Here is a 17,722-nt window from a genome sequence, read left to right as displayed (position 1 = left end):
TGAGTCTTTGCCTTGCTTGCGATGTCATTTTCGTATTGTCTTTCTGCCTCTCTTCTCATCCTGACATATTCATTCCTGGCATTCTGGTATCTTTCTCTGCTCTCCAGTGTCCTGTTATTCCTATAGTTTCTCCATGCCCTTTTACTTTGCTGCTTAGCTAGCCTACATCTTTGATTAAACCATGGGTTTCTCATCTTCATTTCTCTGTTTTCCTTTTGGACTGGGACAAACTTGTTTGCTGCGTCCTTGCACTTCTGCGTGATGTAATCCATCATATCTTGGGCCGTCTTTCCCCTGAGCTCTGTTTCCCATGCTATATCTGTTAGGAATTTTCTTATCCCCTCATAGTTTCCCTTTCGGTAAGCTAACCTTTTGGTTTCGGTATCCCTCCTCGAGTTCAATAACCCTTCTTCAATCAAGTACTCAAACACCAGTACACTGTGGTCGCTCATTCCTACTGGGTCCTCAAAACCGATTTCTCTTATGTCGGAGTCGTTCAGAGTGTATTCACGTGTATTCATGTGTATTCACCTAGTTGTGTTTGCGGGGGTTGAGCTCTGCTCTTTCGGCCCGCCTCTCAACTGTCAATCAACTGTTGACCAGACATACACTAGAAGGTAAAGGGACGACGTTTCGGTCCGTCCTGGACCATTCTCAAGTCGATTCAATCAATCAATCAACTGTTTACTACTTTTTTTCCACACCACACACACACACACACACACACACACACACACACACACACCAGGAAGCAGCCCGTGACAGCTGACTAACTCTCAGGTACCTATTTACTGCTAAGTAACAGGGGGATTCAGGGTGAAAGAAACTTTACCCATTTGTTTCTGCCTGGTGCGGGAATCGAACCCGCGCCATAGAATTACAAATCCTGCGCGCCATCAACCAGGCTACCGTTCTTGTATAATGCAGGTATAATGCGTTCTTGTACAAGTGCGTTGTTACCATTAGTGTTTTGGAGTGGAGTGTTACCCCTAGTGATTAATAATCATCCCCATGTGGAGATAATCAATAATTCAAGTAAATATAGTTACTTAAGTAGATAACAACGACTCATTTTCCTTCCCCAAAAGAATTCTGATAACCGCTAAACATTGAGTTGAAATGATCACCTACTTAGTATCCTACAACACAATGACGTTACCTAATTCCATTTATGCCAACTCCTTGTTTCGTTTAATATAACCATGCAGCAATTAGGAAATGTATATGTTTATCTCTCAGAATGTTCGGTAATATGTTTATTGTTTGTAATGTGTGTGTCTATGTATATATTAACACGATGTACTCAACGGGGTGAGAATAGCTTGAGCTACCTCATCCCTTTGTGTGTATTTTACCTCAATAAACTTATTTCAATTTCAATGCAGCAATCCAACTTAAGATAGCAGCACCTCGACACCGCGAGCCTCTACCGTTATCCCACTGTTGTGAGAGAGGAGCTCAGTGGTCACGGCCTCAGACGTAGATGTAGGGAGTGAAGACTGTTGACGCCTGTGACTGTCGTCGTGATGTCATCACTAAAACTCGAGACTATCTCAAAGATGATCTTATTGCTGCTGAAGGGAAGCATTAGCTCAAATGTTACACCAGCGCCAGGATTCATCAAGCACTTATAAGTGTTCACTTACGAAACCTGTACATCTTTCCTCAATTATGTTGGCTTTGTTTGCATTTATTGAGCAGTCGAGGAGCTCCGAAGTGCTACGATAATAATCTTGGATTTGCGATAATCGTGAGACAGCAAATTTTACAGATACGTACAAATGATGTTATTGTGGGTTGGTTGTGTGCTCAAAAAGATTGGGAAAGATGGCCCAAAATGACGTGTGTTAAAGACAGAAACCTTCAAGTATTATTGTAGTCAGTACGATGGAACAAATTAATAACTTGCAGCCTCATTTGTCAGCACAATCTCGTCAGCCAAAAACTAAATTCAAAAGGGCTTTTTCTTCACCAACATACATGAGGTACAAGTCTTCCATACATCAGATGATGGTGAAAAGTGTATGGTGCCTGTTCCAACATAACTTTCCCACCACCTATGTGTTTTAATTAATCTGAAGCTTTTTTTTTAGTGGGGGGGGGGGGAAGGATGGAGAGACACAGGTGAAGGGAAAGCTTAGAGATGGGAAATACAATGCAAGTTATGAAAGCAGGCGGGCTGTCCGCCTTACTGACACGAGGTGTGGGTGTTGGCAGCTAAGCTAAGCTTACTTCCTTTTGTCAGGAAGCTGTGTGTCATGCGGAAGCCCACGACTCTTAAAAAAAAAAGTCCTCCATATAAGGCAGGAGATGCCGTTATCCGCACTAATGCATGTCGCTCTGAGGCTCAGATCGGGTAATATTTCACCACCACCATACAGCGAGTTTGTTCTTTTACAAAACGCATCATTATCTTGTGTACCATTGAGTCAGTGCATGCTCCCTTACTGTACCCATCCCTGACTGTACCCGTCCATTACTGTACCCGTCCCTTAATGTACCCGTCCCTCCCTATCAAGAGCGTCTTTATCACATCCCTTCAGTCCTCTCCTGGAGTCATCTAATTGGCATCATAACTCACAATGGGAGTGCCAGGCTGGAGAGCCTCAGTTGGCACCGGCCTCGGGCTTCATGTCTCGAAGCCGACGGTGCTTCTGTAGACTGTTTACCTCTATTGTAGAGTATTTTATGAGCCAACTCATCTTCTGCAGACTTTACCTGCAAACCTCTGGATACTAAAATATTTTATATATAATATCAAATAATAATTTTGTTACTCTCTGGGAAAAGATAATTAATAAAGCACACAACGAGACTGTCTACCAGACCTCAGTGCTATTAATGAGGAGTTGGAGAGTGTTAATATGTTGCTATGAATGAAAGCAAGACGGGTGACGTCATGAGTGACGAACAGATGTCCAGGAACAGCTGGGTGGGTGTGACCTTTTGGTCCACCACCACCACCACCTCTACCACCATCACAACCACCACCATCAGAACCACCACCACTACCATCATCATAACCACCACCACCACCACAAACCCAATTAGCAAATTCAATTTTTTTTTTACTAGATTTAGATTTTTTTGTTGAATTGGATTTTGGTGGCGGAAAAGGATTTTTTTTTGTTGGCCGATTTGGATTTTTTTTTTTGGGGTGGGGGGGGGGGGCGGCAAAAATGGAATTGTTCAGTTGACTGGTTTGTAATTTTTTGTTTTACAACATTCATAATAGTTATGAATATTGTAAATGTACAGTACATTACAACATTCATAACTATTATACAGCATAACTGTAATCTGGAATGTAATAAAAAACCCAATGTGCCCAGTATTTATATTTTTATATTTACACATTAAAAATTGTTGTTTCCATCGGTAACTAATATAACCATAATTTATAAATTAGGTGAAATACATTATGTAAATCAATTCAATCATTTTGACAATTACAATGTATAAAAACTAAAGTCTGTAATTTGAAAACGCTAACAATTCAGAGTTAGCACTTTGGCTAAGAAAAAATACAAAACTGTGACTAATACACAATTTAATTAGTGAAGTCAAATTTCAATATAGTACAGTACAGTACTATATTCACATTTAAAGACAATTAAAATACTGTACCTCAAACTCGGTAACAAAATACATCATAACTTACAAATATTTAAATTTGCTACGCGTAACAAAACCATCCGTATAATTATATTGTATATTACTGTCAAAAATATATTCCAAAATCTAGTAAAAAATATATTATACTGTATATAAAATGAACTATTCTGGTGACTAATCATGATACTGTAGGCATTTCTAATCTGTCTTGCTTCTGCTTCTCAACAGCCATCTGCATCGCAGTCAAGAAACTAGGTAATGAGACAACTGGTGCCTCGGCATAAAGAGCATGAGCAAGAAACGGTATCTTTCTCAGTGTACGTCCACTAAATCCCAAGCTTTGTCTAGAAAGAGAAAAGAAATGCATCATTAATATTCTTATCAGTTAATTTTACTGAAAATGCATTATTCAATATGGACCAAATTGGATTTTCTCATTGATATATATATATCATGTTGATGTGGTTTGTGTGTTTATGCAATATAATCCCAGTAGAAGTAAATATGGTGAAATAGGATTCTGGAAGTATCAGACAAAATCTGATTCAGTTATGATTGCTGATCATATGTTGCAAGAGATTCCTAATCTGTTAGAGGGAAAGATTCATTTATTTGGGTTTGTGTTGGGGATAAAAAGAAATATAAACAGTTTAATTATTTATATTACAAAATCTGTCCAAAATATTTTGGTGTTGGAATGAGCTCAAGTAATCTACTGCCTGCATAATAAATTTTTTATTTTCCCTTAACCCACAAGGTGTCCACTGAGGAAGAATCGGTAGCACGAAGATAGCGGTGAAGAGCCACTACCAGGCACAACACATAATGCACCCAAGTCAAACTCCTCTCCAGAAACCTTGCAAGTCATTCTTTGCCAGAAAAGAAGGAGATAGCTGCAAAAGAAGATAATCACGTGGGCCAAAGAACAAAATCTCCGCCTCCATAAAAGAGCACACAGTTTCCCGACCCTGTAACTGGAGGCAAGAAACAACAGAAAAACTGCCTTAAAGATTCATGAACTGAAGGGGGAAATCATAAACCTATGGAAAGAAAGGTGAGAACATGGTCAAGAGACCAGGAAGGCTCAGGCAGTGCATGAGCAGGCCGGAGGTGAAATAATGTGAGAGACAGTTTCAGTTATGGCACAGAGGTAGTACTGATGCCAAACACAAGCAGTAGCGGCTCCACAAGTACAGTACCAAACAATAAGAGGCAACAGTATTATGCAAGAAACAACTAAGAGAGAGAGAGAGAAATGAAAGCACAATACTAACAGATGGAAAAATGATGAGGAAGGGACAGGAAGTGGCTAAAAGAGCATCAAACTACTTCATACTGTCACCAGGAAGATAAATGCAGGTCAGACACCATCAATTCAGCTATCTACTCACCAATGAAATGTCAATAAAGGTGAGTCAGAAAGACCAGAGCCATGAAGAAGTTTAAACCAGCAAGGTACATCACTGGATTGATCTTCTGAAAGAAGCAGAGCTATGGAAAAATGCCCATATTTGAACACTATGCAAGCAGGTCCTGAAGTCAAGGTTGATCCGGCAACAAAGGGGCCAGAAAGACCACCTTTCCCTGGTAGAACTCCAGTTTAGCCAAGACCTGGAGCAAGAGCTGGACCAGGAAATAAGAGGTAAAGAAACCTCTCATCACGACCAGTCCAGCCAAAAGGCATCCGCTGCAAGGAATGGATGCCTTTTGGATCGGGGAATGGAGCAACATTGACAGGAAGGCACCAATTCTAAACTGACACAATGAGACCTGTGATGGGCCACCCAAACATTTCGCAAAACCACTGAAAGGAGATTGCACTGATGGTCCACTCTGTGGAGAAGGGAAGGAAATAAGAGAGACTATCTGCAAGAATGATGGAAACGTCCCAGACTAAACTGTGCAGAGAACCAAATCCAAAGAATCCAATAGATATGCTACCTTTACGGTTCAAGCTTCAAATGGTAAAGGACTGAGAAGAACCCCCCCCCCCAGTTTACAGCCAGACGGCTGTAAACTTGCGCACCATATGATGTGGCCGAACTCAATCAAAAACCCTGGACAGCCTGGTGAGCACTGGTCACGAAACCCCAGCCCAGAGCTGACGTGTCCAAAATGTTGAGAGACGGAAGAGGAAGGTACCAAGGAACCAAATCCCGATAAGCTCGAAGAGGAAATCAGCGAAGCAGCGGCCAACAAAGGGTGATCAGAGTCCAAATCTGACAGTCATGGCAGTGCTCAAAAGGGGGTGGATCCGAAGAATCCAGAACAACCCCTGAAGCCACATGTTAGGACCAACTTGAAGGCCTTTGAGAAACAACCTAAAAGCCCACAAATATCTTAAAATATTTTGAGAATAACATGACAGTGTATTTATGAAATTAAAATAGAGAAAAAACTCACCCAGATATCTCCCATAGTAGTAGTGATGACTTCGTTACATCCTTGACAATCATATTTGTAGTTTCTAGCTCGCGTAGAGTAAAAATCATTTCACTGTCAGCAATGATGCCAGTCTGAAATGATCAACCAGACCAATGGTTGAGCGAGAAACATAAATTTACTCTATATACAATACTGTAATAATGTTTACACAGTAACAAGCAAATCAGTCAGTCAGGAAAGAAAACAATACTCGGCTCCAGCCTTAATCCTTTCAAACAGCTACAAGTTTCAGTCTCTTCAGAAATATTTACTGGGGTCTCCTACACCTTGTTCACTACTCTGAGGGGGTGTATTTCTGTAAACTTTTCCCAATATTCCCAGAGATAGCTTGGCTGTCTTCAAGGGCTAAAATGATGTAAAAAAAACAGCATTGAATGTAAGGAAACTCAAATTTCTGGGTGATTCTTAACATCATTGGTCGTTCCTTTCTCTCCCCCCCCCCCCTTCCCCTGATAACAGGATGAGCATTATCCGCTGCAAGGGTGGACTCTTACCAATTCTCTGGGGTGATATCCATAAAATTACACAGCCTCCAAGGGTTACCAATTATTAGCAACCAATACAGGATACATTACTGCCAGTGTTACAATGGTGACATTGGGCTCACATTACAATGGTAGCAGCAGTGACAGATAATCACATTACAGGTGCATTTTTTAAAACAATGCCTATAATAACAATTCTTAATAAAGAAATAAATCCTACATTTTCCTCAATCACTAACAAACCCTACATGAAATGTAAGAAATCTTATACAGAATTTTATTTTGTGCACACTATAGGGATGGGAGCTTACCCTTTTCATTTCAGTGATACAGGAATAGTAGATCTGATATATAGCGGCTCGAGAGGGTAGCCCTATGTACTGCTTTATATCTGCGCGGTCCACAAATGCTAAATCAATTGTGCCGGATATATTGGACGTGGTGACAATGAGGACATTTGGGTACCTGGAAAGAAGTAGAGTTAATCAAATATATATCAATACTAATACATTTTTAAAAATACTTTAAATAATAATAATAATAATAATAATACTGTACTACAACATATGAAATGTCAGAAATATTGATTTTGGAACAAATAAAAAACAAACATTGAATGCAATGAAATGCCAATTTCTGGGTGAGCCCCAGTAGCCCCGTGAAGTTACCATGCTGATACAGTACAGTGCCAAACTACTAGGTGTCATCAGGCACAGAGTTCCTTTAGGCCTACCGGAGATCACAAGCCGGTCCTCCTCTAAAGAGGCAGAGAGAGCGAGCAATGGCACTATGCTCAAATTGTCAGTGAATTTTTAATTACTCCTGTATGACACCACCGGGGAAGCACCCACAAAGTGCTGAACAAACAGAACAAGCAGCACGTGAAACCAAGGATCACCTTTTCCCTGTAGGACTCCACCCAGAGCAAGAGCTGAACTAGGGAGGTCCAGCTCTTGCTCAGGGAAGAGGTACAGAAACCCCTCAACCTGTCCAGCTGAACGGCAACTACTGCAAGAGCCTCACAGTTGGGAAATGGCACCATGTAGCCTCCAGGGGGCCTCGTAGCCTGGTGGATAGCGCGCAGGACTCGTAATTCTGTGGCGCGGGTTCGATTCCCGCACGAGGCAGAAACAAATGGGCAAAGTTTCTTTCACCCTGAATGCCCCTGTTACCTAGCAGTAAATAGGTACCTGGGAGTTAGTCAGCTGTCACGGGCTGCTTCCTGGGGGTGGAGGCCTGGTCGAGGACCGGGCCGCGGGGACACTAAAGCCCCGAAATCATCTCAAGATAACCTCAAGAAGATGTAAAAAAGGAAGGTGCTGCCCATCTCACTGAGCTACTTTCAGGGAGCCACCAAGGAGCTTCTCCAGAAAAACTATAGTAAACATTTTTTTATACATTTTTTATACATTATTAAATACAGTAATAATAATTATGCTGATTAGTCTTGAAGTTAAAAGAAAACTATATTACTACTTACAAACTTGGCTTGAGCAATTATGCAATTTATGTTAAAATCTCTGGAAGCAAAAGAGCTCACAAAATATGAGAAAAGATACTCTTATTCCTTTTGGCCCTACCTAGCTGGGTATTCAGATTTAAAAAAAAAACAATTAGAAAACATATATAGATACAAACTTATTAATCTGATCAAGTTGTGTAAGGACAGCATTAACAACACGGACTGCATCACTTGGATCCGAGCCACTTGTAGACGATTCACGAGCGCGGGTTAGACTTTCCACTTCATCAATAAGCACTATCAATAATAAATGATGATCATCTGCTAAGTCTGTGATTTTGGTGAACATCTTCTGAACCAGCTTGCCACTCTGTAAATGTTTCAGTGCACAGTACAGTTAAAAATCTATCAGGACAGAAATCTTGAAAAATAGAAAGCAAATGACAAGCATTCAGTGGGAAAGTTATGTTCTATTCAAACAAGAAAGTAGGCCAAAACTATTACCATGTTCATTAAAAATTAATTATTTTCTGTCAGAGCATTAAATGATATCTTTTCCCATACCTATGTTCTTATAAAAATGTCTAAATGATTCCACTACAATATTACATCACACGGCAACTACTGGTCAAAACTTACTACAGTGAGAATTTCTTCAAAAGGTAGAATTTATACAACCTGTTCTATTTGCAGTATCTGTACCTTAAGAGAACTGAGTCATAATTATTTTAAAATGTCATTCTTTGATATTTAGCCTTAAAACATAAGCATGGTTACTAAAAACAAAGTTAAAAACCAGCGTTGAAGGTAATGAAACGCTAATTTTGGGGCGAACCCTGGTGGTTCCATGAAGCTTCAATACTGATAAGAGTGCCACACAACTAGATGCTGATAGTGTTGGATTGTCAACACTATCAGTTGGGTTGGGTTGTCATGATGGCACACGAGTGCCATTAGTTTTTTTTTTTTTTGGAGTGATGATGGATGCTGATAAGTGTTGGGTTGACTAAAGTGGAGATTAATGGTGATGAGGCAATCTCAGCAGAATGCCTTTCAATATGTACTCTAATGTACCTAATGCCATGGCAGAGTTGAAAGACTGAGACATTCATTAGTGTATGAACACTTCTCAAGTGGCTCTGTATACAGTCACTTGGTAAACTAATTCCATCTTTATTGCACATTTTTATTCAGAAATAACTACCTCACCAGCTATTCAAACTTTTTTATCCAGATAAACCCAAATTGGAAAACAGGCATTTGTAAAGCATGTGGCTGTCTGAATAACTACAAACATTTTCATGCACGATTACGATCTACTAAGCCATTCTGGCGAGTGTTGTAATCCTATAACCAGTGATCAGAGTTCAGCTTAGTTTTGCATGTTTTGTGCGAAGTTATAACTGTATGCATTGAATATATATTTTCTTTGTACTAGAATATATATTTCCCATTGCTTTACCAATGGGCTGTCAATAATGTTATTTGTGTCACAGAATATATAGATCATAGGTACACAGATATTTTCAAGTCACTAATATGCTCATCATATATAGTACTGTATATTCTTTGAAGAATAAAACACAGTTTTTGCTGTTATACTATACACACACATTGTAGGTAACTGTTTACATTTTTATGCACCACAACAAACCAATAAGCAGTTCTGGTGTTTGTGTGTAGTAATGAAATCCACTGGACAGCATAGCCCCACACACACATACACACATTACCGGCAGACAATGCCAACAGACGACGCATCCTGATGCAGCAGAATGTGTCACAATATACTACACACACACATCACTAATTCTAAGCACAATGTTGCTATTAGCATCCTAAAAGCAATAGTGTGTAATGTGATAAATTTATATAATAAAATGTGTCGAACATCGCGATACAGTACTCAAATAAATTGTTTTCAGAAATTTTGGCTGTGACCTGATTGTACTTGCCACTGCATCACCTGTCAATAATCGTGGGTTGGATCAAGTTTTTCTCCAGTGACTCCCAAGCACCAAATATGACTCTGCAGGGATACCTGGTTGATACCTGATTGATGGGGTCCTGGGAGTTCTTCTACTCCCCAAGCCCATCCAGAGGCCAGGCTTGACTTGTGAGAGTTTGGTCCACTAGGCTGTTGCTTGGAGCGGCCCGCAGGCCCACATAACCACCATAGCCCGGTTGGTCAGTTAAGCATTCTGCATTACCAACACTCGAATGATCTGCCTGACAGTTCTTGATCATGTTACAGCATGACACAGCAGAGAATGATGCATATGAAAATGAATGTAATTCATGGACATTTGCAACTTTTCCCAAGAACATACATTTGTATAAAATCAATGAAGCCAAGCCACTGATGTGCACTATCGAGTCTGAATTAAGAGGAACTATTGAGTTTGAAATGAGAAGCACTACCAAGTCTGAGTTGAGAGGCACTACCAAGTCTGAACTGAGAGGCACTACCAAGTCTGAACTGAGAGGCACTACCAAGCCTGAACTGAGAGGCACTACCAAGTCTGAACTGAGAGAACAGGTCAGTAAATGAATCTAACACACAAAATCTTGTATATCACACATGCATGAGGTTTTATATATAAAGTTTAAACATGCATGTTGTGAACAACAAAATCAATGTTTCCAAGGATATAACTAGTCATTGAACTAGGTCTAGTTCCAGTTGTCAAACCGCCATTGGGGATCGTGTCAGGAAGAATGTGGAATAGCAGAAATCAGTGAACCCAGTTGAGGGTGTGGTGCTGCCACCTGATGGCACTTGGTGGCACTGGCCGGGTGGGACGATGGGTAGTTAGTGAAGTGTTCCAGAGCTGGTAAATTGGAATGGATTAGGAAGTTGAGTTGGATTAAATGTTTTCCAGTGTCAGCCTGGCAACAATGTAATCTTGGAGGGAGGTTTAAAAAATTCTGTGATTCTGCTGTAGAATGTAAACATGCCTGTCCAAGGGATAAGGAGGATCTTACTTTTAAAAAGCAGCCAAGTGGGATAACTCAGATATTTAGGTACAGTGCTAGTAAATATTAAAAGTAATATGCACAACAAAAGAGAAAATCATTTACCTAACACGTAACTCTCTCTACTGATACATACCTCAGAAAACCATTTGGAAAAGAGAGAATGGGAATTTATCTCCACTAACTGGGCATACTTGTATCTTGAGTCCAGTCTAATGCTCAATTTCTGAGCCAAGGCCTTGCAGAGAGAGGTTTTTCCTGGGCAGGTAATAAAAGTTATAATAATAATAATTTCAATAATAATAATAAAAACAATTTTATTAATAATAATAATAATACAATAATAAAAACTAGATACGGTTCATTCACATTGGGAAAATGAAATAAGGTACCCCTACCTTTATTTCCCTATATATTTGAAATATAAATATTGTGAAATTAGATTATATATATATATATATATATATATATATATATATATATATATATATATATATATATATATATATATATATATATATATATATATATGGAGGCCTATATAGATTATAGGCCTCCATGAGCCTCGTAGGGGGCCTCGTAGCCTGGTGGATAGCGCGCAGGACTCGTAATTCTGTGGCGCGGGTTCGATTCCCGCACGAGGCAGAAACAAATGGGCAAAGTTTCTTTCACCCTGAATGCCCCTGTTACCAAGCAGTAAATAGGTACCTGGGAGTTAAGTCAGCTGTCACGGGCTGCTTCCTGGGGGTGGAGGCCTGGTCGAGGACCGGGCCGCGGGGACACTAAAAAAAAGCCCCGAAATCATCTAAAGATAACCTAAAGAATCTAAAGATGAGTATTCTTGAATAATTAAAAATAACTTAAAACTTCAAAAACTAAACAAAATCTAATAACTTTAAAGTTTTCCAAGAGCTCACAACAGTCAGAACATACCCAAACCTAAGTAGTGTACAACAAACTATTCAGATTAATGCTGCCAAAACACTGAACTCTGATACATGGTACCTGACTAAAGGCATATTTTCCTTAACTTCCTCACTTTCCCTTTTAAAATAACACAAACAAAGTAGATAAAAGTAAAAAACATACCAGTTCCTGGTGGACCGTGAAGGAGTATAACCTTGTTCCAGGATATAATGCTCTTATTCATTCCTTTGTCAGAAAATAACAGGGCTGTTCGAACAAATTTCAGCATCTGAAAAGCCAAGCATTAAATGTAACAAAATGCTTTTTTTTCTGATAAGCCCTCAGTAGCTCCTGAGTACTTACACACTGGTACTGCTTAGCCTAAGGATCCACCTTCCACTCTTTTCAAAATCAGACTTGCCACAAATGTGGGTCAGTCAGGTGCATCACAGTTAAGGTATTTATTCCATCTCAATGATCATATGCTATGTTAAGCCTTGAGTTGCCCAATTTCCTTAAAGCAGTTGCTCATTTTTTAAGCTATACTTTCTGGCAAGTTTTCCCCTCAGTCTTGGGTTGATCTCTAATCCCGAAGTTCTCCTCGCCTTGTAGATTGATCCAGATTCTAGTACTGGCTTCTAGTAAGAGAGGATGAAGATCTTAGAGGCCTGGTGCACTTGGCTAAGGATTGGTAGTACCAGTGGTTAAGCTCAAGGAGTTACTGATGGATCCTTCCTGGAATATAAAATAACAAAAAAGGTCCTACATATATAAGCTTCATTTACAAGTAAAACAGTGGTTCTGTCATTACTATATTTATCAGTTGCATGTTTGTATACTAAATTCGAAACTTCTCCTAATTTATATATCGTATACATCTTCTATGACATACCATTATAAGTACTGTATATCATAAATTTCTCCACCTTATATTTTATAAGAATGTTGTTGATATGGTATTTCATGAGGGAGGGGGAATGTTCTCTACCAAGTTTGGGGAAGGGGGGGGGGGAGCTCTTTGTGGCAAGCTATTTATTTATTAATACAAGAAGGGACATTGGGTCCGAAAGGTACTACATATGCACATACTGCAGTTTAATATTTTCACTGGTGAATAATTATGTAGAAGCAGGAACTATCAAACTTGACTGTATTTTGTAAACATATGCCACTTTGCTGTATGATGACTGTTGGATGAGTGAATATAACTTTAATATACTGTTTGTCATTCACTTTTGTTACTTACCGCACAGTCTCAATACTGTATATGACATCTGACTATATAACTTTCACTTTTGGCCACCAGTGGCTGACCTGTCAGGACCAAGACATACAGTACTTCAAATTACTATAATATACTATACTAATCCACCAGTTTGTAATACTGTATTGGGGCACTGATTCAAAGTGCTTTACTAGCTGAGTGCGTTTTCCTTAAAAACTGAATACTGTACCTTTAACATTCAAAGATTTAGTATCATTTGTTTGGTGCTCTGAGACGGCCTGAGCACAATCTGGGTAGGCCCACCAAATTTCAGTGTTCACGAAGAGTGTTAACATGATTAATTAGAATTTTATAATACTGTCTTTTTCCCCAAATAGACATTATCAATGCAAGTACTGTACACTCTTGTAAAGTATCTTCCAACTCTCCTTTCCTCACCAGTACATATAAAATAATATACAATGTCTTTTTTTTCCTACCTGTTCTTTAATTGGCATGTCATATATAAGGTTCTCCCACAGATCCTCAAACTCAGTAGCAGGTAACATCCAATGAGTAGCTGCAGGAATGTCATCTTCCCCCTCATTCAGCTCCTCAATGCCTGGCCCATAACACTCTAGTTGATATATATAATATTTTGGTTGAACCGTTGATATATCTATATGCTGCAAAGAAATAAAACCATATGAAAAACAAGCATATTCAAGTGGCTGCCAGACAGATGGAAAGCAGCCAATGCAGTACTAAACTTCATAGAAGTAGACAAAGTGGCAGTAGCCCAAGCACTCTGTATAATATGGAGAAATGAGTGGATACGGGGAGGGGGATAAATAAAATGTTTAAATCAGCAGATATAGCTGCATTACACAAGGGAGAGAGTAAAGCATTAGCTAAGAATTATAGACCAGTAGTGCTATTGTCCCACATAATAAAGTTTTTGTGAGTGTGATCAGGAATCAGCTCTCCAGTTTGATCAGATCTCCACCAAATAGCTCCACAACCCAGTGGTGGTCATAGTGGTTTAGCAATTGACATTCCTCATCATTCTGCAATTTCCTGGCACTTCCATCATTTGTTTCACTGCATTAAATCTATGTGTTTGTGTGTGAAATTACCTATGTGTAATTACAGGATGAGAGCTACACTCGTGGTGTCTCATCTTCCCAGCACTCTGTGTCATATAACGCTTTGAAATTACTGACGGTTTTGGCCTGCACCACCTTCTCACTTAACTTGTTCCATCTACCACTCTGTTTGCGAAAGTGAATATTTATTTCTTCGGCAGCTTTGTTTAGTTAGTTTAAATGTATGACCTCTTGTTCGTAAAGTTCCAGGTTTCAGGAGCACTTCCCTATCAATTTTGTCGATTCCCATTATTGTTTTGTACGTAGTCGTCACATCTCTTCTATTTCTAGTTTTTACATACGTATTTAATTATTTTTTTTAATAACTGTATATACAAGAGTTCTTGCATTTTTGCAAAGCCACTAGCATGCATAGGATTTCATGCAGGTCCTTAATCCAAATTTTCCCTGGAATACAATCCGCCAAATTGTTTAACAACCAGGTACCCATTCATTGTTGGGTGAATAGAGGCTACAGTTAAGGATTGGCATCCGGTTAATTCTCCCCGACCTGGATATGAACCCAGGCCAAAGGGCTCACAAAGCGCTATGCGTGTGCTTTACCACTGCACCACGAAGACTGGCAATGCTTCTTACCTCACCTCGTAGCTCTTGTCTTTCAGTTCCAAGAGCCATTTAGTTGTACTCTTTACTAAACCTTGTAAACTCTTTACAAAGCTAAACTCTGTGTGTGAGAGAGAGATATGAATTAGATATGATAGAGGAAAATAGGTTGAGAGTCAGTACATTAGACAACCGACGATTAGAAAGGCAGGGTCCAAGAGCTAACAGCTCAATCCTGCAGGCACAAATAGTAAATTAACTATATTTTAAAGTGGAGCCATTATGGATACTGAATTATTCCTACTAATAGTCAGAAATGAAACGTTAAAAATAATTCCAAGTACTGAACAGTACTCTTCTGTAATACAGGAACTAGTTCTATAGTAAATCACAAAATACCTTTGTGTCAGAAGCAGAGTCAATTTCACATATTCTAATGTGAATTAAATGTTCATGCAATGAAGACTTAGCAAATTCTTTAATGATGCTATCAGTGCTAATATTCCTTTTCTCTTGAAGAAAGCTGTCTACATCTTCAATAAGGCTTCTGTGGCTGAAGGCACTGAAAAAAATAATCTCATTAGTAGTAGATATTATGGATATTATTATACCTGTATAAGCATCAATTAATTTATTAACTATGTATGGCTCAATTGCAGACAAACAACCGACATCTTTCCCCACCCCCTCTTTCTCTGAAAATTCGAACCAGGAATTCTAGATTGCGAGTCGAGAATGAACCCAACTGTACTACCGGGACCTTCAAATAAATTAAATGAGGTAAGGTAATTATCAGGAGAAAGTGCTAGACCATTAGGACTATAATTTTATAATTCTATATAGCTATAGAATTATATTACAGTATATATACTAATCATATATCCAAGACTATATACCACTTGAAAGGGATATGAAGACAAGGGTTTAGGATGGGATGGGGAAAGGAATGGAAGCTTTTTATTAGAAAAGCTAATGAGCTAATTTTTTTATGTATTGTTTTATTTATTTATATATACAAGAGTTCTTACATTCTTGTACAGCCACTAGCACACATAGTGTTTCGGGCAAGTTTTTAATCCTAATACAGCACTGTACTCCCTGGAATACGACCCCGCCAAATCGTTTAACAACCAAATACCCATTTTACTGTTGGGTTAAACAGAGGCTACAGTAAGGATTTGCGCCCAGTAGATCCCCCCCCCCCGGCTAGGATATGAAGATTACGAACCCAGGACAAAGCACTCGTGAAACACCAGATGAGTGTCTTACCATTACGCCACAGGGCCTGCAGGAATGCACCTGCAGTCCCCCAGACTTTACTGCACCTGCAAGACTAAATGAACCAAACTCGCGCAGTAATGCTGCATTAGCTTATCTATTGCATCTCTGTCGTCTATTTACTCACCTCCTCCTTTTGAGAATCTCAATATGAAGAACTGGTTTCCTCTCAGTATCCATATTGTTAGATTTATAAATTATGTTGTTCACTGCGATACCGCTCCACTTGAACCCAGAAGCAGGATGTGTGGACGTTATGTAGGCGGATGAAAATAAAACAAAAGCGGAAAATATGTCACAAGCAGCCCGTGGTCTCTTTCTTTTTTATATATATACAAGAGTTTTTACATTCTTGTAAAGCAACTAGCACGTATAGCGTTTCGGGCAGGTCCTTAATCCTAAATTTTCACTAGAATACAGCCCGCCATATCGTACCCATTCACTGCTGGGTAAACAAAGGCTAAAAGTTATTTTCTAGAAGCTAGAGGCTTGCTATTTTCAAACAATATTGTTTGTTGACCAATTTGTATAAATGCTCATTTTTGCTACGTTTCCCCCCCTTTATTTATTTATTTATTTATTTATTTGTTTTTCAGATGTATACATGAGTTGTTACATTCTTGAAGAGCCACTAGTACGGTCCATAGAATTACCCAAATCGGCCCAAAACTACACAAATCATCCTAGCATTACGTAAGTGATAAAGAAATATGTTATATTTACTTACTATAATGTTGGTGCTACACGTAGAACATGATCAAACCTATTTTTACTCTGAAATAATCTAATTTCATAACGAAATGAGACGTAAATATGTGAGAGGTCTCCGTGGTGTAGTGGTAAGACACTCGCCTGGCGTTCCGCGAGCGCTATGTCATGGGTTCGTATCCTGGCCGGGGAGGATTTACTGGGCGCAATTCCTTAACTGTAGCCTCTGTTTAACGCAACAGTAAAATGTGTACTTGGATGAAAAAAACGATTCTTCGCGGCAGGGGATCGTATTCCAGGGACCATAGGATTAAGGACTTGCCCGAAACGCTACGCGTACTAGTGGCTGTACAAGAATGTAATAACTCTTGTATATATCTAAAAAAATCCAAGATATATGGTCGCCTGGAGAGTGTTTGCTGCCATATCAGCCTCCTGTACACAGTGATCCAGTCGTCGCATTTCATGGCTCAAATTGTCGCAAATTTAATTGGTGATATTAAGAAGTAGAATGTGTATTTATATAATATCTTTCATAAACAGCCACTAAATCTTTAATATTTATTAAACAAAACGTGTCTGGAAGTTAAATCAACTCCACAGGACAATAAATTTGTTATATAGATACTAGCGTTATTCGTTGGTATGCGTTCGCAATTTAAACTGCTCATGTCCTTTTCGTTCATTGAACACCGAACCCTACACAACCATGCACAACTCAAAGTCCAACAAGTCACACCCCCGGAGTAATGCAATCGGAACCTGACAAGTTGTGTAACCGGAGCCCAACCAGTTGTGTAACTGCAAGCCTAACATGAACGAACCAAACAAACAACCTCTAGATCACAACCATGCACGAACGGAAGCCCGACCATGCACAACCCAAAACTCAGGTGACACCCCCGGAGCCCGACCAGTTACTTAACCGGAGCCC

At 39.3% G+C, this 17,722-nt stretch overlaps 2 protein-coding genes across 3 annotated transcripts in view; one reads left to right on the top strand and one right to left on the bottom strand.

Moving 5' to 3' along the window:
- LOC138349615 (protein Asterix-like) overlaps positions 1–17,722 on the top strand; it is a 50,149-nt gene that overhangs the window by 9,872 nt on the left and 22,555 nt on the right. The window contains exons 2-3 of the mRNA XM_069335140.1: positions 15,462–15,582; positions 16,677–16,773. The gene's annotated coding sequence lies outside the window, so the exon portion shown is untranslated. The remainder of the gene's footprint in view (positions 1–15,461; positions 15,583–16,676; positions 16,774–17,722) is intronic.
- Positions 3,324–16,826, bottom strand: pch2 (pachytene checkpoint 2 protein). Of its 2 annotated transcripts, XM_069335137.1 has the most exons (10): positions 16,808–16,826; positions 16,208–16,305; positions 15,202–15,364; positions 13,594–13,779; positions 12,073–12,178; positions 11,120–11,241; positions 8,184–8,377; positions 6,857–7,010; positions 6,019–6,131; positions 3,324–3,959 (listed from the first exon to the last, which is right to left on the bottom strand). In XM_069335137.1, exons 2-10 carry the CDS (start codon positions 16,258–16,260, stop codon positions 3,794–3,796), a joined length of 1,257 nt encoding a protein of 418 aa, XP_069191238.1. In that variant the 5' UTR covers positions 16,261–16,305; positions 16,808–16,826; the 3' UTR covers positions 3,324–3,793. The 2 variants fall into 2 exon arrangements, with proteins under 2 accessions (XP_069191238.1, XP_045600259.1); XM_045744303.2 differs by lacking the exon at positions 16,808–16,826 and having other exon boundaries at positions 16,208–16,359.

The sequence above is a fragment of the Procambarus clarkii genome, chromosome 32 (genome assembly GCF_040958095.1).
Source record: "Procambarus clarkii isolate CNS0578487 chromosome 32, FALCON_Pclarkii_2.0, whole genome shotgun sequence".
NCBI classification, from domain to species: Eukaryota; Metazoa; Arthropoda; class Malacostraca; order Decapoda; family Cambaridae; genus Procambarus; species Procambarus clarkii.
The sequence above is the reverse complement of the archived record's forward strand: the minus strand, read 5'-3'. Positions and strand labels throughout refer to the sequence as shown.